We start from the raw sequence: 25,204 nt of genomic DNA, 5'->3' as shown, positions 1-25,204 counted from the left end.
TGAAGAAACAAAAAATTTTGATTACAAAAATCGTATGGTAGAATATATACGGCTGTAATATGATCGTAATAATTTTTTTGTTGGTGGACGCGTAAAGGAAGTATGAAAATCATTTTACAATTTTTTTAAACAATATTATATGTTTTCAATTGCATTAATAGATGTAGCTTGACATTCTCTACAAAAAAGTATTAACCCATGTATACCGAAAAATTATTGGTTTGGGAGATATTTTTACAACTATGTTCGTCAATACGAAAAGTGAAACCTTACGAGCTTTGCAGTTTTTAATTTTATATATTAGTAATTATTAATAAATTTTTTATCCTTTATTTTCAATAAACAAAATCAAATTAATGTAATTAAAATAAACATTTTAATGATTTCATTATCGTTATATCATTATTACGAAGGGAAATACAAAGTTCAATATTAATAATTATTAACAAAATCGATTTTATTATAACAATATTATTGCATTATTTAAATAAATAAAGAATAAATTACATTTGAAAATGGTCTTTGTTTCAAGTCTCTACGATTTTTCGTTCCGAAGATATCGGCTTCGAAAGATTTTCATTCATAATTCGTACACTACAGCTGATCGTAGTAATTATAGTAGGCCCGCGTAAATTCTTGGAATTTATATAGGTCAGTGTGTCACTGGGCTAATTTGAATGAAATTATATAGGTCAATGGATCAATGTAAAAGTCTTTCATTTAAATGGAAATATCTCTGGAACTAAAAGTCCTAGAAACTTAAATCAAACGTCATTTTAAAGGGTAGAATTTTCTCCATTTTTTCAACGTATTGTTAATAATTAATTAACAATTTGTTATAAACAATTTTTATAAATAAATTCTTACGAACTAAATTCATCTTATTTTGCCCGAAAAAGAAATCAGATTGAAACTGATTAATAAAATTGCGTAAAGTAATTAACAAAATAATAAACAAATTACTTTTTTATCGAAGAAACAATCTTTTTTTATGTTATTAGATTTTTTATTTATATCGGAATATCTTCGGAATTAAAAGTCATCGAGACTGATTAGAATATCATATTAAAGTGTCAGATTTTTTTTTATTTTCTCAACGTATCGTTAATAACTAATTAACAATTTGTTATAAACAATTTTTATAAACAAATTCTTATCAAATAAATTCTTTTTATCTTTCCAGGAAAAAGGATTCAGATTGCGAGTGATTTATAAAATTGGATAAATTCATAAATAATTAATAAACAAATTAATTTGTTCTATATTACGTAAGCGCAAAATAATGATGTAAGGTAAGCTAAAAAACAATCATTCTGTTACTACTACTCTTATTACATTTTAGTCGTATCGAAATATTTACTTATTAATAAATTAATAATTTTTTAATATACGTAAGTTAACATTTTTCTTTAAAGAATGTCGAGCAGCATCGACAAATAATGTATCAAATGGATCAAAAACATATCATTTCATTAAAAAAAATATTCACCTTCGTATGCCCTTCACACGTACACCTACAAAAAAATTATTACTACCATAATATGGCCCCCTCCTATTGTACGAGTTTTATAAAAGAAGTTTCTGTATCCTTAGAAAAAACGGAGATACTCAAGGGGATCAAAGTTATTGCCTCACCATGTATATAAATTTATATATTATATAAGTATTATATTATACAATTGGATAAAAACGAATGTTATAATTTATATATATTGATGTTGGAATTTTTAATAGTTTATATGTAAATTAATAATATTAATATTTTGCATGGAAAATATTTAATATTTTATATCAAAATAAAGACAGCGCATATATATATATATATATAAATATATATATATATATATAAATATATATATATATATATATATATATATATATAAATATATATATATATATAATAAATGTTAGTAATTTATCTTAGCATTTTACTAAAACGAAATATTTAGTAAGTTATACTCAAACAAATAGAGAATTTAATATAGAATATCTAACATAGAGTATTTTATTTAATAAAACGTCCTTTAATATTTTACATCAAAATAAACAACACACTAGTATTTTTTATATTGAAGATCTCGATATTACTTATCGAGAAAATCAATAATAGGAATCTACGATTCATTCATTTATCCAAGTGAATTTCTAATAGAAATAAATGTCATACATTTGCATTTATCGATCGAAAATTTCTTTAGTTAAGAGGTTAACAGGTTAAGATGGATCTTTTGTTATTTATGAAACCATGATTGTTAACGAGAAACGTTTCTAATTGCTTCGATAATATCCTTCATTTTGCTACCTTTGAATTTACTACGTTACTATGACAACAAATCATACCGAGAAAAGAGAAAATTCGCGTTCAAAGCGACGTATTACGATCATAAAATAGAGAACCTATATCGTGAATTCGAACATCGATACGACCACTTTTGCATTAATCACTTTGATATTCCAGCAAACAATGTCACGCCAATCGCAGGCGTTTACACAAGTAATATGTATATATATATATGTGTGTGTGTGTGTGTATATCTGTGTGTGTATATATATATATAGTAGAAATCCAAGGGACAAATATATATTATGGTCGCATTTCGAAATTCGCATTCAAGTATATGCATGCGTTAAACTCGTTGAAATCTCATCGGTCTACGCAAAAGGGTTTTACAAAATCGGTTATAATTTATCAACGTATATGTGCAAAGCTATGCGGCTTAACATTCCAAACGGAAAATCTTCTCGTTTACACGGTCTCTCATTTTACGTTGGTATCCACTTAGGATTTATGTTATTATGCAATCGTAAGAAAAAAAAAAAAAAAAAAAAGAAAGAAAGAAAAAAGAAACATTTACATAAACACATGAATACGTAACTATGTATCGATAATAGAATGCAAATATTTATGTTCGGTTTAACGTAAATCATTGTCAGACAAACTCGTTAAACATACTTGATAAAAATGTACTTAATATCTTTTCTCCCTCTCTTTCCCTTTCTCTCTATCTTTCTTTTTCTCTCTAATTGGATAGTTCTATTAATAATTAGCTAATTACTTAGTCTTTAGTCGCAAAGGCAAACGTAAGAGTGCTTGGCTAAAAGGAAACACGAATCGATATCTACTTGTCTCGAGTCTCGAGATAATTGAGAATTAATTATCGAAAACCGATTTATATACGGTTTACGAATTTTCTCGAGAAGATACGACACTTACATATAAATCATTTAAATAGATACAAGTTATATCGGAGAAATTTCCACGAGAGATATTGATATCTATGGATTTCTAGAAACGATTGCTAAAAACAAAACAAAAAGAAAAAAAAAAAGAAATACACAGCAGTATCGATTATCCAGTTCGATGACAAAATCGGATATCGAGTACTACTACTCCAACATTTATTCTTCCTCCTATTTTTCTATTTTTTTCCTTTCCTTTTTTCATCCATACGAGAAAGAGATCTTTTTTTTTTTATCTTATTACTTTCTAATAAACACCGAAAGCGCACGAACATACAAACTCTCTTCGGTGATTCTTTTTCTATGAAATTCTCGATTAATTCGTTTCCTCTTCGTTTCGTTCGACATTTCACATCCGATATAAAAGTTCATTAATATCGTCGTTCAACAAAGTGCATTAAGATAATTACCTAGTTACTCACTCATTTTGAACATCGATATATAATCGCTTAGTGATTTCTACTAAGAATCTTTACCTTTCTAAATAGTTATTTTTTAAATGTCAATTTATATTCCCTCCTCAAATTTCTTATGCACACACAGGTGTAAATTTTCTTAATAAATTCAAATAATATCGACAAAAAGTTAATGAAGAATATTCCCCTTATTTTTCCTTTCCTTAGCTATTTACTCGATGAATATGGAAATATAAAATGAAAGTAAAATGGGAAGTAAAATAAAAAATAGAGATAATCAAAAAAGAAACAAAATAAAATAGAGAAGGGACGTGTAGAAGAAAAAAGAAAAAAGAAAAAGAAAAAAGAAAAAGAAAGAAAAAAAGAAAAAGAAGAAGATGATGAAGAAGAAAAAAGTGAAAGGAAACTTACGGGACAGCCACGTAGATAAGTTTTGAATGTGGCTTCGTTCGTGACAATGTTGAGACGCAACCACTATGTCTTCTAAAGGAGGTCAATGGAAGTGTTACCCTCATCGTACCAGAATCCCTTCGCGCCAATCTCGACGAGACCTCGTGTGGTACAAGGATAGCGTAGTCGTTCATTTTTTAAAAATTGTCCACTAACGAGACACCTTTTTTTTCTATCTTTCTTTCTTTCTTTCTTTCTCTCTCTCTCTCTTTCTCTCTCTCTCTCTCTCTTTCTCCCACCTTCTTTACGATTATTCCCTACATCGAGAACCTTTCTCTTTTCTTTACTTTTCTATATTTTCTTTTACCTCTTGTCGAAATCAATCGATAGGTGATTGATTTTTTTTTGGTGTACTTTTTTATCTCCTGCAAGATCGATCGAATTGTTCGATAAACGTCAAAGAAGATAACGAAGAAATACATAAATAAAAGAGATCGCTATCTTAATCGAAAAAGCACGTTCAACCAAAGGGTCTTCTCTCCTCTCCCTCGATTCAATCCTAGAATTTGATCGCCGACGATCTCGCGATATAAAAGTTCTATTCGATCGTTCGTCCTTTTCTTTTTTTTTTTCTTACAGCTATTACCACTACTATTACTATTACTATTAGACCTACCACTACTTTTACTTCGTAAAGGATCGGGATTAACGTGGTTGAATCTTCTTTTTTTTTCCTTTTCTTTTTCTTTTTCTTTTCTTTTCTTTTCTTTTTTTTTTTATTAGCTCGGAAGCAATGCATCCTTTGTACGCGTTTCGTCCATTTGCAAAATTACTTTTAATTCCGCTAGTTCGCGTGTAAACTTTGTCCGTTCGTTCGTATAAAACTAACGATCGAAAGGAACTTCGATCGAACGAGAAGAATTTTTATTATTTTCCTTAGAGAAAAAAAATGGACGAAAAAAGCGCGGGAGAAAAAATGAGAAAAAAAAATGAAAAGACTCGTAACAGCCTCGACTTTACGATTCACTTTCTCTCTTTTTTCCTTTTATACGGCTAACTTTCTTTTTCTCCTTCTACACACACACACACACACATATACATAACACGCACACTTCCAATTTCCAAGCAATTGAAGCTCGTTCCAAGCTCGATGACATAAACTATGAAACATCGTTGATATCCGACGATACGAAAAATGTTGCCAATAAAATTCGATCATCATGAATCATGAGATCATACTCCATCGATCGTATATGATATGGAAAGAAGAGAAAAAGAAGAAGAAGAAGAAGAAGAGGAGGAAAAAGTAAAAGAAAAAATGAAACGAAAAGAAAGGGAAGGGAAGAAGAGGCAACAAGAATAAGATGGAAGAGAAAATGACAAAGTACGAAATGCTTCTCGAATTTCGTTTTCGTAAAGGACGAGTAAACATGCTTCTAGCGCGAGTCTCGTCAAAATGGAAATACATGATTCATGAAGGACGAAGTAGAAGGAAGTTTTAAAGGGAAAGTCGAACAAATTCGCGGCTTAATGGAAACCCCGTAAAGCCGAATCCGAGATAGACCGTGTATCTTGTACAATGTATAAATATCCTCTTCTATATTCTACTATCTTTATCTTTCTCACACTCTCACACTGTCTTTTTTTTCTCTTTCTCTCTATTTTATTTTTTTTTTCATACTTGTTATCACGTATTTCCTTCTCTATGATCGACGACAGTTATCATACCGACAACGGATGGGGACTCGATTAGCCGCTAGAATGTGCTTTAATTACATTTTCAAAGAACACTGAAAGTTTACGGAATGCCGAGTGAAATTGTACAAGGATATCTACCGTTTAAACCAATGAAAATAGAATTACCATGGGAGAATAGTTTATCTTTGAATAAAATTTCGCTACGTCGAACGTACGATGAATATTTGTTCGAATTGTGGATATTCGGGAATATCTAACGCAAATATCGAATGTAGTAGATCGAAAATAGATATAATTGGAATCTATTTAATACGCATTTGAAACGAAATAGAATATTGCTCTCCTTTAACGTTTCCTGTACCTTCTTTTTCTTCTGTCTGTCTCTCTCTCTCTCTCTTTCTTTTTCTGATAATACTCGTGACTCCTTCGAAATGTCAACAGGTATCTATGTATGTATAGATGTATCTATGTAAACATGATGTAAACGAGTTTTACCTTGTCGAGTTGTTTTCTTCTATAATGGATAAGAAACGAAGTGTTTCATTCTCATATCATTTCTTCTAAGAATTGATTTATCTATTTCAATGATATATATATATAACAAATATAAAATATAATAACGACGGAATATTGTGTGTGTGCTGTATATGTATGTACTGTATATCTGTGTATATATATATATATATATATATATATATATATATATATATGTACACATAAATGTATAGATGCTAGAGAACGTAATATAAAAAAAAGAGTTAAGATATCCGGTACGCGTAAAATCGAAGAAGAAATGAGAACGAACGAGGCCGTGCATCAACGTTTTTTATGCAATAAACACAGCTCGGAAACGAGGGAGAAAGAGAGAGAGAGAGAGAGAGAGAAAGAGAGAGAGTAAAGCGTCTCTCGGAAACGAACACGCAATAAATTTGGAATAGCAATGAGCGGACGAGGAAAGATCGAAGCTTGGAATTCTTTCAAATGGTAGAAGAGAAATGGTCTAGATATAATTCACGGAAGAGTATTGGCTACAAATATTTTCTTTCTTTCTCTCTCTCTCTCTTTTTCCTTTTCTCTCTGCCTTTTCTTTTAATCAAATAACAGACACGCGTTAACCTTGCTTTTTCACGTTTATCGGTCAGAACAAAGTCATAAATTTCCTATCGACGGAGACGAATCCGTGAAAGTTTTCGAGCTGATCGGAAATAATTCCTTCTAATGCTTCTTAGATGTTTATCAAGAGCGATGACGTCACTATGACGATATATATATATATATATATATATATATATATATATATACACACACACACATATATATATATTATTAAACGTTTGCAAAATATTTCCTCCATTAGCTCGAATCCGATATTAATTTACGTCTATATGACTAATTTCTGATATACAGAAGTTTACGTTGTTGTAAACCACGCCGCTTCTCGAAGGTCAATCTAATTAACTAATTCTAAGTAAACTTTGTTTATGTTAGAAGTAAACTATTGCTTCTTGTTCGGTCTTTGAACGTTGTTCCATCGAAATTTCGCATAACGAAATGCTTCTCTTTCTTCTCAGCGAACGATCATACATACATATACACGTATCAGAAAATAGTAAGTTTCATAAGCGATGAAACGATGATATCATTCATTTTGCAAAAAAAAAAAGAAAAAAAAAAGAAAAAAAGGAAGAAAACTTAAGAGAAAAACAACATAGTAGTTCTCATTGATCGATATCAGAACGTTGATAATCACCTTGAAGTATAATACTTGCACTCATTCAGACACACACATGCACGCACGCACATACACACACATTCACATGTTATACATTGACCATTCGGTTATTGACTTTCGTACAAATGTTTGACTAGATACAGAAAACTAACGAAGCCGATAACGTTGGGAAAAAAGCGTGAGACTTTCGCGATAATACGAGAACGAAAAAGTAGCTCGACGATAAAACCAAAATCTCAGATCGCTTCTCATTATTTAGGATTTCTCTTTCTAAATTGTCATCCTCGCAAAAATCCTTTTCGCCCCTAATTCTTTTCTTCCTATCCTTGAAAACGATCAAACTTTCTTTCGTAAAATCTTCTTTGACGTTTATATCTTTATCTTTTGATTTTTGATGAAAGATCCAAACGGATAAATTATTTCTACGACGCGAAAAAACGAAAGGTTCTCGATATATACCAATTATTTTGGATTTATTAAAGAATTGAAGAATTTGATACACGAACAACAACTTATCACGATCGAAAATCGCAGAAATATAAGTATAGCTATATACATACATACATATATACATATATATATATATATATCTGTATATATATGTATGTATGTACGTACATATGTATGTATGTATGTATATGTATATTTCGTATTTACAAAAGAGCACGATGCTCATCGGTCGCGTGCCGGTCGCGAACTGACGGCAACCATACCCGCTTCTGTCGCTTATACGCAAGAAACAGTGAGAGGGAGAGAGACGGACGCACAGTGATCGCTCAAGCGCAACTCCGAACGTCGATCTTCACATCGTTTACTTTCGTCCTAATGAAAGAAATAAACCGAGGAAAGGTCACGAAGGGAGACAGAACAAAGGTTCAATGTTGATACAATAAAAATCGTTAAACTAAAAGAAATTACTTCGTGTTTCTGTATTTTTTTTCTTTTTTATTTATTTATTTATTTTTTTTTTTCTTAATACCAATTCCTTAGATAGATATTAGATCGTACAAAACGTACGTTGGCTATTCAAGTCAATTCAATTTAAATGGGGGTTTAAGAAAATATAGTCTTCATTATTCCATCTAATAAAGGAAGTGAAACAAACAAAGCTACATTTCCAGTCATCGTCCAATGAAATTTCTTCTAATGGCGGACGACAAAAATCGATTTTGCAATTTAATAATGCAGAGTGCTTATGAAGAGGCAGAGAATGATCGTGAACGCTTTTATCACGGTCTCGGAGAGACGTTTTCGATGTAATGAGAAGAAGAAAGAGAAGGCGAAAGAGAGAGAGAGAGAGAGAGAGAGAGAGAGAGAGAGAGAGAAAGAGAGAGAGACAGAGAGACAGAGAAAAAGAAAAAAAGAATAGAAGCGGACACAGAGGGTTAAGAAAAAGCGAGGAAAGTTAAAGGGAGAAACATGTAAAAAGATCGTTTCTTAGACGGATACTTTCATCTCAACGTTACCGTTAATCAAAATTAAGAAAAGTTCTCCTCACTAGTGAAAAAGAAAAAAAAAAAAAAGAATAAAAAGAAAAGCACGACGAAAGATTACCAACAGTGAGTGGGAAGGGAGAATGAAAAAAAGAAAATCTTCACAGGTTAATATAGTTCGTTCGTCTAGAACGATTACGTTGATCAGATCGAAAACTTTAAATTTGATAGGACGCCGTTAGAACATCCTATCAAAGCCATAGATTATTGACTTTGCCGATCTATTAGGACATTAAAAATAGATAGATACGATAGAGAGAAATAGAAAGAAGGAAATGAGTTCTACATATGTAAGATATTACGAAGTATAATGCATACATTACTAACGTCGAGTCACGTCTTAGGATTACTAAGGATCAAGAGATCAGAGGAAAAGCTGTTTTGTTCGAAGAACGAAGAAAATGTGGAAAAATACGGCCAGAGAACAAATTTGAACGAACGAACGAATGAAAATAGTGAGAGATAATATAATGATAGCTGACGCGTTCGTAATCGTTGCTATCGCCATCATCGTCATCATCGTCGTAGTAGTGTCGTCGTGGTCATCGTTGTCGTTGTCATTGTACACACGATTTATATTTTATTATTTCATGTAGGCGAATCAAGTGGTTATAGAGCGCGTAAAAGAAGCGAGACAGACAGACAGAGAGAGAGAGAGAGAGACGGACAGACAGACAGACAGACAGACAGACAGAGAAAGAGAGAGAGAGAGAGGAAAGAGGGGAAAGGAGAGGTAGAAGAACTTCATCGCGGTTAAGAAAATTGCCGCGTCGAGTTCGGCTAATTGCACGTCAAGGAAGAATACTGTGTCTTATCGGTTACGAAATACATAAATTGCATGGTGTTACACGAAGAAGGGTATCTATCCATTAAAATGTCACGTTACCGGGATGCGTCGTTACATCAAGTTTGTTATCAAATATTCGATCGTAGTCGGCTAGCTATCACGTTGAGAACGTCAACCTCCTTTTCTCGTCGTTAGCTAAACGACTTTTCGCGATGCGAGCCAACCAAACAACGAAGCTCTCGTGCGACATCACAAGAGTTAACAACTACTTTACGATATGATACTGTCGTTCTCTCTTTCTCTTTCTCTCTCTCTTTCTCTCTCGCACATTACACGCACGCACACACGTATACAACAGATGGACGCGCGCGTGAACGTATATAATGTCGATATCACTTCGAGAAATAATAACGATTTTTCTCACTTTACAACTACGATGGCGATACGAATCGCGTAACGATCGTCAAGATATAATATCAGAAACTTTTTTACGATACGATCTCACAAACTAAGGTCGTATATATCGAATACAATTCGATTGTTTAATTTATAATATACTATAAAGAGAACATTTGTGATAATGTCGAAACGATAATAATTCCTAATTCGATAGAGAACATCATTTTGTCTGAAATTTTGTTCGTATTTTTATAATTACTTTATAGAGAGAAATACGATATTGATGATGATGATGATGATGATGATAATGATGATGATAGTAATAATAATTACAATAACAATAATAAAGGCAATAAAGATAGCAATGTCAATAATAATAACAATGATAATAATTATAATTATGGTTTCAAATTTCATGTTTAACGAGAGAGAATAAATATCACAGAAATAGTGATATCACAAATAAATGGATATAAATTATCATATTTTTGCATCGATCTTATAAAAGATTCAATGATTTTTTCCAACGTACTCGTAGGCAGCGATTAAATTTCACTCTCACTCTCTCTCTCTCAATTTTTCATCCTTTCTTCTCTTTTTTTCTACTCCTCGTCCATCTTTTCAACTTTCTTTTGTCGAGAGAAAATCGTTAAAAAGTCCGATATGTGGTAGAATAAGATATCCTGATACCCCACGTCACGTTTTATTCGACGGCAAAAAAAAAAGTAAGGTTCTTCTTCCCTTCCTTCGAACTCGGAACGAAACGATAAAGTTCAAAAGAAATGATACCACCAACGAAGTTTTTATTAGGCATATATAACTAACTACCGAAATAACGATTCCTGCGTAAGTCGGATATATTACAACTCATAAATTGCTACTAGTCTATTACTGTAACTTTAACATTTTCCTTCGATAAGATCTACGATCCTCTCTCTGTCTCTCTCTCCCTCTCTCTCTCTCTCTCTCATTGTCCTATAAGACGCGGGAATTTCAAAACGTCGCGTCACGTCGTCGCGTCGTCGCGTCGTCGTATTAAATGAAATTGAACGGTTTAAGTTAAATCAACATTGAGAATACGATCGAACTCGCTAACGCGATTCTTTTCATTTCTATTTCTAAGATATAAGTATATTAACTAAATCTGAGAAATATATCAAACGTTTTATCCATTAGAAATTGATTTGTCCGATATATGGTCGAAGTGATTCGATCTCTACGGTGGTTTCTCTTTATTTATTTTTTTATAAGATAGAATAAGAGGATGAAGATGGTAGAGGAGGGGTGGAGTAGATAGAAAAACAAAAAGAACAAAGTTATAGATAAATGAAAGAGAATTAACGTAAATAAGATAATAGGATAAAGGTAACAAATAGGGTAGGAGCATTCATGGTAGGGGGACTACTACTTTTACGTGGGTATTAATTGATTTACGTTGATACCAGCCATAAAGTAAATTTCAAGGTCCAACATATTTTCATTAGTCACGCGAGTGGAAAGGATGATAGCCGAGTTTCTTTTCAACGTTAGCAATCCATGTCAATGTTGTTCTCCCTCGACGAACGAGTTCGTTGGTTAAAACCCGAACGTCACTCCAAAAACCCATGCGTTTACTTCGTTTATTAACGTCGATGATAGCTTTACGGAAAAAAGCTCGAAAAAGAGGACTTTTCTCCGCTTCGATTTGAAAATCGTTTTAACCTTCGATAGAAAGGTTGATCGATATTTCGAAATATGGAAGAGGTGGGACGGGAGGGAGGGTGAGCGGGGTTAAAAAACAAAAACAGAAATGTCAACGGGATGTTCGCACGCAAAAAGAGATAGAGAAAAAAAGAGAGGGAGAGAGAGAGAGAGAAAGCTCTGTCTTCTTCTTTTTCGGCGATAGGAAAGTTCTAAAGTAAAACGTTCGTAGTATCGATCGCGAAAAAGAAAGCTGCCGTGTCGTGCCATTATTAAGGGTGTTTATCACCTACGTACCATGTACTCTTCAGGGTCACCGTATTTGTGTCAAGAACTCCATCTCGCGTTTGTGTGCACTTCTACGATATGCAGCTTATGGTGAATGCAATCGTAAGAGGGTGAGGATTGAAATAAGAGGAAAAGAGATTCAATCGTTTACGAAACCTCGTCCATTCTCTTTTCCCATTTTCTCTCGAAACGTAGATTGAAATAATGTTTGTCCATCGATACAATCGGAGATGAAAATTATTTCAATTATTTCCATATATATCGTCGATTGATTAAAAAAAAAAAAAAAAGAGAGAAAAAAGAGAAAAGAAGAAAAAAAAAAATAAGAAGTTGCGAAGCAACGAGCCAACGAGTTTTCGCAACGAACGAAATTATTTTTAACTCGTCCCACGATGGAGATCGTTACGTTCAAGGAGAGCGTTAATTAACCGACGAAAAGAAATTTCAAATGATTGGAAAACAAAACGGAGATAACGTTCTGAAATTTTGCCGATATCCTAGAATATTTTCCAAAATCAGTTATCGTGCGAACCTTTACGATCACTCTTTCGCGAGGCAGCTGGTAAACATTATATATAGCACCGCAACCGTGGCCGCATTGCGATTATATTAGCATTAGCATTAGCGTAGAAAAGGGGGGAATTCAATTTAATAAAACTCGGTGAATGTAATCTTGAAGGGGTATTAAACAGTTCCCCCTTCGGGAGAAGCTCGAGTCATATTGCAATTTATTCGTTCGTAACAAAGAAGAGAGAGAAACGGTCCCGTATCGAATGATTTTATTCGGACGTTTCGTCTTTCGTTTTCGATATATAATTAGGAACTATTTGTATCAAAGTAATCCCTATATTCTCTCGTTTTGTTTGTTATAATAAAATGAAAGAATAAATAAGTAAATAAATAAAAGAAAATTTTCAAAAAGTAGTTATCGCAAATAGTCATTCGATTCGTATATCACGATAGTTTCTTTAGAAAGAAACGGTCATCATAAATCGGATCGATAAGTCTGACTTAATCAGAAATTTTATAACAAGGTATCTCGTTTATATTCTTTTTCGGGTCAATCGTCGAGTCGTTGGATAGATACAAGTATATTGGATAGCCCAGTATATTTTGCCTTGTGATCGATCAATTTTCTAACTTAATTGGAAAATAGCTATTTTTTTACTGTTGGAAGTTAATAACACGGCAACCTTTATTACGTTCACTAAGAAATTCCTTGGAACGACAACAAATCTCCTTTCACAGGGACGATGTTATTGTTCGGATATACCTAGACGATTTTTAATCAATTTTATCTTTTTTTTTTTCTTTTTCTTTAACTATGCTCGACTATAAAAACTCGACTAGAAAAAAAAGATGACAGAAGAAAAAATAAAAAGAAAAAAGAGAAGAAGAAAAAAAGAAAGAAAGAAATGGGGATTCTAAGGTTTGGGTATTCGTGATTAAAACGTATGAAACTTGCCAAATAATTTCAGGATCTATCTAATCGTCCTGATTAACATAACTTTTCGAAAGAAATAAGACAAAGAATACATATGTATATATACATATGTATATATATATTGTTTCTTGAATCGTAGACCTTGCCCATACCGCGTATGCTGCCACATCTATTTCTAGCCTGATGTCAGCCTTAAAAGCTTTCGACGAGGTGCCGTAGCCACGTGCGCATGCCACCTCTATCTTCGTACTGAATCAAAATTCTATAAATACAATGAGTATACGGCACTTCGTTTTCTATTGGACAAAGATCTTCGTCTTAAGATCCACGTAGATTTGAAAAGCTTTAGAGCATTAGAGGAATTATCGAATAGAACGTAGTTTCAACGTTGTATCAAAAGCCATTGTATAGTAGTAACACATCCTCTGTCTCTCCCTCTCTCTCTCCCTCTCTCTCTCTCTTTCTGGATATCCGAACTTTCGAAAAGATTCACACAAGTAAATCCATCCAAGTGATTTTGTGTAAAAAGTTCATCTAATTATTTCCCTCAAGTTTTGTTTCTCTTTCCGTCTTAGAAATATAACCTTCAACGATTATGACTAATCAGTCGAGGAACTTTTAACGAAGTAAAGTTCTATCTTAACAACGCAAGAAATATTCACGAACAACATAGACAATTATTCAAAATCCGTGAGATAACGAAATGATTAAAAAAAAAAAAAAAGAGAGAGAAAAAGATGAGATACAAGATGAAGATACGTATGTACGTACGTAAGGTATCTATTAATATTCATATATAGAGAGATGGAAATTCGTAGATACAGTAACTAAGAGTAAGAAATTAGATTTTGACGTGTTTCTCGATTACCTTTTCGCTCGATCGACGTAAAAACGACGCGAATGCCGTCGAAGACGAGACTTCCGTCTGTCAACGGTCGGCAAACCGATCACTGTTGTAACGTCCCTCGAATCTGCACGATCTCGAGTATCCCTTATAACTGAGTCCCTTCGAGAATTTCGTCTACTGTTTATATCTATATCCTTCGATCTTGCTATCGTCCAAATGAGAAACCAAAAGGCTATCATTGTCCACGTTAATCGTTCTCTCTCCTTTTTCTCATCGATCGACTATAACGAAGAACAAATTTTCTCTTCTTATTATTCGCTCCTTAGTTTTCTTTTCATCATCCTTCTTCTCCTATTTTCTTCTTTCTCTTCTTCGATCGCGTATAATCTTGATCGACGATCGATCAATTTTCCAAGTAACATTTCTCCCATCGCAAGACACATTTGTTCACCAACAACGTCCAACTAAAAACGTTCATCTTCTCAACTTGTTTCGACGCATTCTTCGATTTACGATAAATCAAACACCACGGCCTTCGGACTTATCAACGATCGATCTCGAGTAATTATACTCTCGCGTAATAAACGCGACTCGAACGCTTGAACACGAACGAATACTGACATACTTCTTTCCACAACGGTTTATTCCTATAATCGCCTTCGAATTAACGTAGAGATAATAATTATTGAAGAAACTTAGTCGATCGTAAAGAAGAAGAAGAAAAAAAAAGAAAAGAAAAAAAAGAGGGAGGAAGAAGAAAGAAAACGAAAAGAATAAGGGAAGAATGAGTACTCGTATTAAAAAATTTTTCAAATACCCTGATAGATCAAAATTTAATTATATATAGATCGAAAGAATCCTGCACGTCCATATGAGTATCGATTACGAAATTCCAAACATGGGAAACATGACTACGACGAAAAATCCTCGACCGTCAATGTTAGTAAATAAAACACGTCGATAAATAATTTTCTTCTTTTCTTTTCTTTTCTTTTCTTTTCTTTTCCTTCTTCGTTTTTTTTTATTTTCTTATTTTGTGATGTTCCCTCGTATCGCCCAAGGAAAAATGAGAGTTAGGGAGAGAGAGAAAGAAAGAAAGAAAGAAAGAGAGTGAGAGCTTTCTGATAGATTTCATCTAGTGATATATTTTATCGCAGTTGGAAAACGTCAACAAATTTTTGTATTATGTGTGAAAAAGGAAAAAAGAAGAAAGGAAGAAAGAAAGAGAGAGAGAGAGAGAAAGAGAGAGAGAGAGAGAGAGAGAGAGAGAGAGAGAGAGAGAGAGCTCGACGTAACAACGACGATGACATAGAATAGGAAGCCCCGTTAATTTCTTTTTTCTTCTCTTTTTTTCCTTTATATTTATTTCTACCCTTCATTGCGAGGAGGAGGAGAAGGAGGAGGAAGGGGAGGTGGAGAAGGGGAAAGAAGAAGAAGAATAACGTTCGGTACACGATGGCTTTCAGAGTGATCCACGACGACGGATTTTAAAAGCGGGGCGTGATTATGGCTCGGTGACAATGCACTTTGCTCTCTCGTGTCGAACGAACGAGGAGCTTTCGTGTCAACTCAAAAGACGACGTGGAATCGAATTGGAAAAATCTGTGAAAAACTCCTGACTGGTTGTGAAAAATTTCACGAAAATTCTGAATTATCATTCGGGGAAAAAGAGAAAGATAGAAGGAAATAGATAGATAGATAGAGAAAGAGAGAGAGAGAGAGAGAGAGAGAGAGAGAGAGAGAGAGAGATAATAATATATGGTGAAAATAAAAAGCATCGAATCAGAAGATTGTATCCCTCGATTCTAATATACATATAGTATAAAAATATTATATAAAAATCATTAAAATCGATAATTCGTATTCGTAAAAGGAAGTTCGATTGATAAACGAAAGTTCATTCTCACGAAGTTCATTCGATGATATAGATGAATTCGATATCTCTGATATAAAATGAGAATCCGATTTCTTGTTTTCTTGTTTTCTTTTTTTTTTCCTTTTTCTTCCTGCTCGACGATTTTCGTGTAGTACTTGATTAGCTTCGTTAAAATGAAAATCGATCGAAAGTGATTAAGAGAGAGGGAGATAGAGAAAGAGAGATAGAAAGATAGAGAGAGAGAGAGAGAGAAATAGATAGAAAAAGACGTCGTGTAATTTCATTCGAAGGAATTTAAACGAGTCACCGAATTAAAGCAAAGAGGAATTTAATTTCCGTATTTCAATGATCGCTAACATGATCGGTAATAATTCATCGACGTAAGTAATTGAAATCACAAAATCACGATGATAATCATGATTAGGTGAATTGGAAATCACGTGAGAACGTTTTGTTAAATATCGATTCTGTCTCAAGGATGTTTACCAAGATACGAGCAAAGAGGGTGTGTATATGTTCGTGTGCGAGATAGAAGGAGATTGATGTATCAAGGAAGACATAGAGATTACTATCGCCTTGTTTTCTTTACTTATATGTGATGGTCCGTTCTTCAATAAAAAGCGTTAAAATAAAATCGGAAAACGAGAGAAAACGAAACGTAAGAAAAATGTAATCAAGTGAAGCCAATATAAATGTATAATTATTGTATAGAAAAAAAAAAAAAATAAAATAAAATAAAGAAATAAAAACAATCGAAATAAAGAATAAAACCATCGAAATTGATTTCGATGATATTAGACGAGATAAATGTTCTCTCGAGGAATATTACGATATTATTCATGATTCGATTCGATTCGTCTTTCTACGTAATATACTAAAAAATACAAATTACATTCGAAACTCTCGGTTCCAAGAGAAATTTTACGATCTTCAAATTTACGAGTCTTGTGAAACGAGTAAAATTGCTTAAAGAATTATTCTCGTATATGTTTTCGTACAACAAACTGATTGCACGACTAGCTCCGCCCACATTCATGAAATTTTAACGTTAAATCAAACGAGAGAAAGTTTTTCTTTTCCATAAGAGAAAATAAAATCGTATGTTGTTAAACGAACCTATATAGCCCTATAGTAGATACACATATATTATATCTATCTATATATATATATATATCGTAATAAACGTATCGACTTAACGTCACATGTACATGAGTCTACGATAAGAGCTAATAATCCGGTAGAATATGAAACGCTAAATAATGCGTCAGCCGGAGGATAGCCACACAAAGGCTATTCAATCTCGCTCTCAGTCTCGGACTCAGCTTCTCGAAGAAGAATATTTATTGTTCGTGAACAGGCCGCAGGTGAAATCATGACGAGCCTCACGGAAATGCCCGTTCTCTGTACTTTAGTATGGAAATACCGTGTTTTGTGGATACTAGCTCGAGTTGCAAAAAAAGAAAAGAGAGAGAGAGAGAAAAAAAAGAATGAAAAGAAGAGAGAGGGAAAAAAGAAAGGAAGAAAGAGAACAAACGGGGAGAGAGAGAGAGAGAGAAGAAAAGTAGAAAAAAAAGAAGAAAAAAAAACAAATGGAGAAAAAGATGGAAAAATGGAAAATTGTATCGCGTGGAACTTCGATCTACCTTTCTACTCCATCGAATAGGACGAGCGTACACATTTTATATGTATATGGAACACGAGCGACGATAACACGTTTCGCTTCGTGCTAATTTTTCTCTCTCTCTTTCTCTCTCTTTCTCTCTCTCTCGCCGTTTCTAAACGAAAATTCCGATAATTTCAAACAATGAAAATTAGTAGATAGTAGCTTCTGTCTGCAGATCGTACCTATATTTAACTTTTCTGAACAATCGGTCGTCACAATAAAAGTCGAACAATCGATATTAATGATCGAAATTATTACCGAAAAATATAACGACGTTTGAACGGCATCGGGTTAATATAAAACTCGAGAAATCTCGATGGATCGAAAAAAACTGGGTTATCGCGAAAACGTCGCTCGTTTAAACGCACGCGGTTGCTGTTAAACATTAAGTGGTATGTATGTATATGAATATATATATATATGTGTATATATATATATCGATATACATATATACATATATATGTGTATCGGTAAACGCATGACGTCATCCTACACGTCACATTTCTTATCTTGTTCTAACTATCGTCTCGGTTATCTCTCATTCTAACGATTCTATGGACGATTATATACTATATGCAAAATTATTCTTTTCGCATCTACAAATTTCTAAAGAATATACTATAGAGATCGAATAGCGATATAGCGATCACGAGTTTCGCACGATCTATGCGGCGCCTCTATTCCGATGATCGAACGTACGTGTTAATTTCTTCTTTTTTCTCTCTTTTATTTTTTTTTTTTCTTTTTTCCTCGGCAATTAGCACTCAAAGCAAAGCGACGGTGTCAGCAGGCACCGGACAACACCTCGTACAAACTAGTCGTACCGTCTCTCTCTCGAATGACTAATACGTTCGATTAAAAAAAAAAAAGGAAAAAAAAAAAAGAAAAAAAATACGTGTCTGTATATGCAAACGATAGGGGAAGAAGAGATAGAGAAAGAGAGAGAGAGAGAGAGAGAGAAAAAATAAGAATTACGAATTTCTTCTTTAAACAAAATCTTCGTGAATCACAATTTCAACGACGAGATTAGAAACGACGATCGAACACGAATTCCTAGGACGTCTTCTTGCTTCTTTCATTCTTTCATTCTTGAATTTCAACGTTTCGTTAAACTGCATACGCTCTCGTAATTCGGATCGTTCGAATTCCGAGGTCTTCGTGAATACAAATTGTGAATAGTGAGGAAAGTAGAGAAAAAAAATGGATGAAGAGGAAAAAAACACACACGCGAAGAAGAAAAATACAAAAAGAAAAACAAAAAAAAAAAAAAAAGAAAAAAGGAAAGGGAAAAAAAAGAAGTGATTCCGTGATCGGTAGGTGCAGAGTCCATTAAGAAGATTGGACTTTTCCTTCTGTTTCGAGCTCGAGTCGCGTACTTTCTTCAATGAATATCGTCGCTCACTCGAAATACGTTCAAGTAGACACGGAGGAACGTGCCGTTGAGTTTTCCTCTCGTTTGCCGATAAACGAAACGACCGCGTTCATCCTTTGTTCGCGAGAAAATCACGAGTCTCACTGGATTATTACTGCCGCCTTCGTCGAGATTTTATGATCCTCCTTCGCGAGAAACGAGATCAAGTGCCTCGGTAATGTGCACGTCCTCGCGTCCGTAGAATCGTAAATTGCGGCGGGAACGTTTGAAATATAGAACGAAGGAAAATACGTTGTGTGTTCTTAAGCGATTACATCGGTTACGGTTTCGTACTGTGCGAGAGCCCAAAATAAAGGAAAAGAAAAATAAAAAAAAATAAAAAAAAAGGGGGGAGGGGAGGGAAAAGAAAATACGTAACACATTTCAACGACTTCACTCGGACCAAACAGCATTTTTAGCTGGTTTCCAGTTGAAAACCACTTACAACCACCTTTCTCGTTAAACGAAACCATCCAAATCAAATCGTCAAGATTTTTCTCTCTAGGACTCTACGATAGCCCTTTTACGAGGCCTCAGGATCGTTCTCCGGTGGGAATAAACGGTGCGAAAATTTGTTCGAAATAATATGGCAATAATAAAAAGGAAAAGAGGAAGAGAGAGAGAGAGAGAGAAAGAAAAAATGAAGAAGCAAAGAAAAATATGAAAATAAATAAACGATTATTCGAGCTGGTTTAAAATGACACAACCATTAAATTTATTGAACGGTCGGGAAAGAAAATGTTCTAACAGGCTTTATGTTCTAAACTCTTGATAAATTTATTATGAGAGTGAAAAAGAGACGTGATCGGACTCGATCATCCTTCGAGAGAAGCTCGCTCATGCATATCTCATTCGCTGCGAATTTATCCGCGTCACTTGGTACACGCTCAATGAAATAACCGTCCCGACATCAACACTGAATTTTCAATGATCCTAACGAGCGTTTGATAAAATGACGAGCGTGCGTGTTACGTGGCCGAGCGAAAGATGCGTTGCTTTGACCTTCCTCTCTCGTTTATCATCACCCGTGTAACGTGAATACAATTGACGTTCGATAATTCTCACTACTGAATGATGGAATAAGAATAAATGAAGGAAATCAATTTGATCGAGCAAGTTCTTTTTTTTCCTCTCTTTGTATTACATAAGAACGATTTTTCGTTACGGTTTAAAATGTAAGAGAGGAAAAAGAAAGGAGAGAAAAAATAAAGAAATAAAACAAAAGGACAAAGGTTGGAAATCAAACAAGATCGAGAACGTTTTACGATCGACTAAAGTGGATTAGAACTATGACGAGTAAAGGAAGAAAAGTAAAAGTGCATTAGATATGGAAAGCGACAGGAGGGTGGGTTAAATAAAGTTCGAAGAGCCAATACGTATGTACTAGTGATACACGGACGTACTATTTTTAGTAGGTAGGTAATGGCTACGATGCAGTCGAGTATTACCGAGTGACCGTAAAATCTTGATCCGTTTCGTAGCAACACTTTTAAGTCGCCAATCATAGAATATTAAAGAAATATTAGTTCCTACGAACATAACGCATTTTTTCATTCTTAACGATCACGGAAAGGTCGTATGGCGATATAAATAAAAAAAAATTCAACACCGTTGTCACAGCTTGGAAATGTTTGAAAAAAAAATATTTTTCCAAATATCCACCGACGACCCCATGACTTTTTCTTTTTCTTTCTTTTTATATATGTTTCTCTTTGTTTTTTCTTTTCTTTCTTTCTTTTTCTTCCCCCGAAACTTCTTCTCGAAACGTCGACGAAAACTCGCGTGAAAATCAATAAGCGGTTTTTGCGTACGTGCGAGTGATGAAAAAACAACGTGCGTTAGAAAAACAGAGAGTGAGAGAGGGAGAAGAAGGAAGAGGAAGATTGAGAGGAGGGAACGAAAGAGAGAGAGAGAGAGAGAGAGAGAGAGAGAGAGAAATAGATAGATAGATAGATAAATAGATAGATAGATAGATAGACAGTGAGGAAGGGAAAGGAAATAATTTAAGGCACGTCAAATAACCGGTGGTTCTTGCCGCACGTACGTACACGTGAATCGAGAGGAACTAACAATAAGCATGGACGACGCACTTTCAGTCACGCGACGCGCTAGCGACGCGCAAACTCCGACCGCAGCGCGCCGACGTTTTCCTCGCGTGTGAGTGCAACGGAGAAATAGAGAGCGAAAAAAGAGAGAGAGAGAAAGAGAGAGAGACAGAGAGAGATGGAAACGAAGTGAAAGAGAGAGAAAAAGAGATTGATGCGTGAATTAATGCACCAGATATCTCTCTCTTTCTCTCTCTCGAGCTCCTTATTAAAACCGTTTTTTACATGTGTGCATTTAACTTCATAAATATTAATGATACTATCATATTCGAGTAAATAAATGATGCGATAAATATTTGTTATCTGCTGTTAGTGATAAAACAAAAAAAAAGAGAAGAAGAAATAACAAAATAAGAAAAAATGATACTTCTGCAAATGCATTTCCCAGCTCTCCCTCTCTTTTTTTTTTTTATCTTTGTTCTTTGTTTCCTTTTGTTTTCGACGATCCGACGAACTCAATAACGTAGTAAAAAACGGCTTTCCGAATTTTAATGATCGAGGCAAATCCTTGGCGTGCTACTACGTTTCAAGGATACTTTTTACGAGCGAAATAATAATACAGCACTGCATACAATTCTCTAAGTTAGGTACTTTCACTTCAGCTCACCCTTTTCTATACCCGTTTCTATCGGTAGAACGACGTTGTCGTAAATTGAAGAAGATCGAAATTTTATTTCGTTATATTAACGATAAGAATGGAAGAAAGAGTATGAGAAAAAAGATTTTTCGTAGTTTAAAACGAAGAAATAGTCGGTGATAAAATGAGAATCGGAAGTCCAATCGAAGAATATTTCCCTTACTCTCGAATGTGTATCCGAATCGATTGGAAACTTCGCAAATACAGGAAAGGTAAATATTTTCAGCTTTCGTCGTGGCAAAGAGAGAAAACACGGGAGAAAGGAGAAGAAAGAAAAAAATACGAAAAGAAAGAAAGAAAGAAAGAAAGAAAGAAAGGAAGAAAGGAAGAAATAAAGAAATAAAGAAAGAAAGATTTGTAATTCCTACAAGAACGAAGACGTAATTAAACTTCCGATTCAGGTATCAGCTATATCTTTTCGACTTAAATTGTCACGGAGTTATTATCAGGAAGATAGAATACGGCAGATAGAGTAAAACGTTATTAAATGTTGCTTTCGATCCCTCGGCAAGTAGATTGATCCCTTCGTATTTGCGATCTGTCCATTTTAATTTACATAGTCCCGGATATGGCTTGTAATTCACCGAACGATTACACTTTCGATCTGTAATATTCGTGACACTCGATGATATTCCGAATGTACTCTCCTATAACCCATATGCATACGTCGATATCGAAATTATTTCACTCTGGTAAATGTATCAAAAAAAAAAAAAAAAAAAAAAAAAAAAGAAAAGAAAAGATAGACGAAAAAATCTATTGATCGATCAATTAATACTTTCAACGAAATAATGGCAAAATCAATAAAAGATTTTTTGCGAATATCTACCTATTCTATTCGTTAGGAAAAAAAAAAGTCAAATTAGAAGTCGATTTGCGAATTAGCCTGCAAACAAGTCGACTGAGGACACTCGCGGACCATCATTTAGAGCGCGATAATTCAAAGGATATCGCGTTGTCTTTATTCTTAAACAGAGTAAAACACACAAGTTTACAAATTAGTTTTAATTGAGCAAATATCCGAGTTCGCTCTTCGCAAGACTTTCCGTACCACTTATTTGAATCAACCTATAAACTTTTTCTTCGTATATTAAATTAAAGATTAATTACATTGTTACGATGACATCTTTTGTTAGGATTTCTAAAAGAAGTACCGCTAAAAATTACGATTTTTTTCTTGATTTTCTTTCCTTTTTTTTTTACTTTTATACGATAAAGATAACCTTGTACTATTTAATATCTTTCTCGTAACGTAGATGACTTACGCAAACTCGGAGTAGTTCTTTTGATACTACGTCTTTTTGACAAGTTCTTCCATAGTTACACCTTGAGAACACTTACCTGAAACATATAAAAAAAAAAAATGATCTTATTAATACGAGACACCGTCGAAGGTTGATCAAAAGTACGACAATTATAATTAAGGAGTTTTAATTTCGACAAGAAAAGAAGCTTCATCACCTTTTTTAATTACCAACTTTTCTATTTCAATTTATTATCGTCCGTTAGACAAAGCAATGGGAATTAGTACACGTTCTTCCTAATTTAACAAATGTAATGCGGCTTATATACAATGACAATGGAGTAACTCGACGCGCAAAGATTCGAAAAAATACGAGAAATTTCATCGCCTCGTCTTTCGAATTAATGAGTCGCCACACGCGCGAGACATAATTAAATGGAATTTGCGTCATGATCGTAATTCAAACGAAGGTTGTTTTGTCGTGAAATAATTTCTCAATTACTTTCTTAAAATCTTGGTAATATACGATAAGGAAATAAAAAAGAAAAACGAAGTAGTGAACAGCTTATGGATGATCGAAAGGAGACGAAAGAAGAGGAAAAAAGGGCGAAAAAAAAGGGAAAAAGGAAAAAAGAAAAAAGGAAAAAAGGAAAAAAGGAAAAAAGGGGAAAAGGGGAAAAGGGGTAAGGGAGAATGAGGGGAAAAAAAAGAAAAGAGCGACACTGACGTATCGAGTTGGAAACTATCGAAAGAGAATGGATCTTCCAGAATCTTATTGAGCTCAAATCGAATTTACTTCTCATATGGTAAAATGAGGAAACTAAATTTTCAACCACGAAGGTAAAGTAGATGAAAGCATATAGGTTCGATAAGGAAGATCTCTACGGAGTCTGGCTATCGATCGAGTCGTGAAATTTTACAGCTGATTTTCTATTTCCCCGCTGGGTTCTATTCGTTAGGCGGGAAAATTGAATTGGATGACGCCCTTTTCCACCGAACCTTTTTTCTCGCTCTCGCTTCCTTATTCTAACTTTACTATCGTATACTGAATACAAATCGTTATCGGAAATAAAAAAACTTTGGAACGTCTAACTGTGTGTCTACTTTTTCTTTCTTCTTCTTTTATTCTCTTCCTTTTCCTCTCTCTCTCTCTCACACATACACATACACAGACACAAACATATAAAATATAAATGCAAATCAGATGAATAATTAATCCGTTTAAAATAATAATCACCAGTTTAGAACGTGTATTTCTCGATTTCAAAGAGATGCAATTCCTCAGAATTAAAGTAAGTCACTGGGCACAGAGACTCGTTAATTTGGGTAACGAGAATACCGAAGGAGTATGGTAGGTAGCGGTATAAAAAGGGAAAAAAGGAAAAAAAAAATGCATTGAAGTTCTCGAGCTTCGAGATCGCCCTTCAACGAAACAATGCATCAGAGTAGGAAACTCTCTACGCTACGGAGATATTCATACGGACGCCGAGGAAACACGGAACGGTGATCTCGTTAAAAACCTGCGAATGACTCGCGAAAGTTTCCTCATTCTTAGAAATACAAAATTTGTCTATCTCAGAAAAGTAAGAAGAATATATTCAATAATAATAAAATCTAATCGCCATTCCATTTCGTTTCTCTAATAGAAAATATTATGCCGGAGAATAATTTGTTTCTCGAATGACGTTTGAAATTTTTATTAACGCGACCGTGTTCCATTTTTCTAATCGTATATGATAACACGAGAAACGTCAGAGAAGCGCGAAAGTAAGGTTGAGAGGAGGGAAAGAGAGAGAGAGAGAGAAAGAGAGAGAGAGAGAAAGAGAGAGAGAGAGAGAGAGAGAGAGAGAGAGAG

At 34.0% G+C, this 25,204-nt stretch overlaps 1 protein-coding gene across 11 annotated transcripts in view; it reads right to left on the bottom strand.

Annotated features, from left to right (window-relative positions):
• Positions 1-25,204, bottom strand: part of LOC127065368 (cAMP-specific 3',5'-cyclic phosphodiesterase) — a 179,516-nt gene that overhangs the window by 65,401 nt on the left and 88,911 nt on the right. Inside the window, exon 1 of one of the 11 annotated variants that reach the window (XM_050997591.1) lies at positions 14,436-15,032. The exons of 9 other annotated variants lie outside the window; for them this stretch is intronic. In XM_050997591.1, coding sequence (XP_050853548.1) covers positions 14,436-14,653 — 218 coding nt within the window. In that variant the 5' untranslated portion in view covers positions 14,654-15,032. Of the gene's footprint in view, positions 1-4,067; positions 4,793-14,435; positions 15,033-25,204 lie in introns of those variants that run through there. One more of the 11 variants, XM_050997592.1, reaches the window with a different exon arrangement.

Source organism: Vespula vulgaris, chromosome 7, assembly GCF_905475345.1.
Source record: "Vespula vulgaris chromosome 7, iyVesVulg1.1, whole genome shotgun sequence".
Lineage (NCBI taxonomy): Eukaryota > Metazoa > Arthropoda > Insecta > Hymenoptera > Vespidae > Vespula > Vespula vulgaris.
Note: the sequence above shows the minus strand (reverse complement) of the source record. Positions and strands in the feature narration are given on the sequence as shown.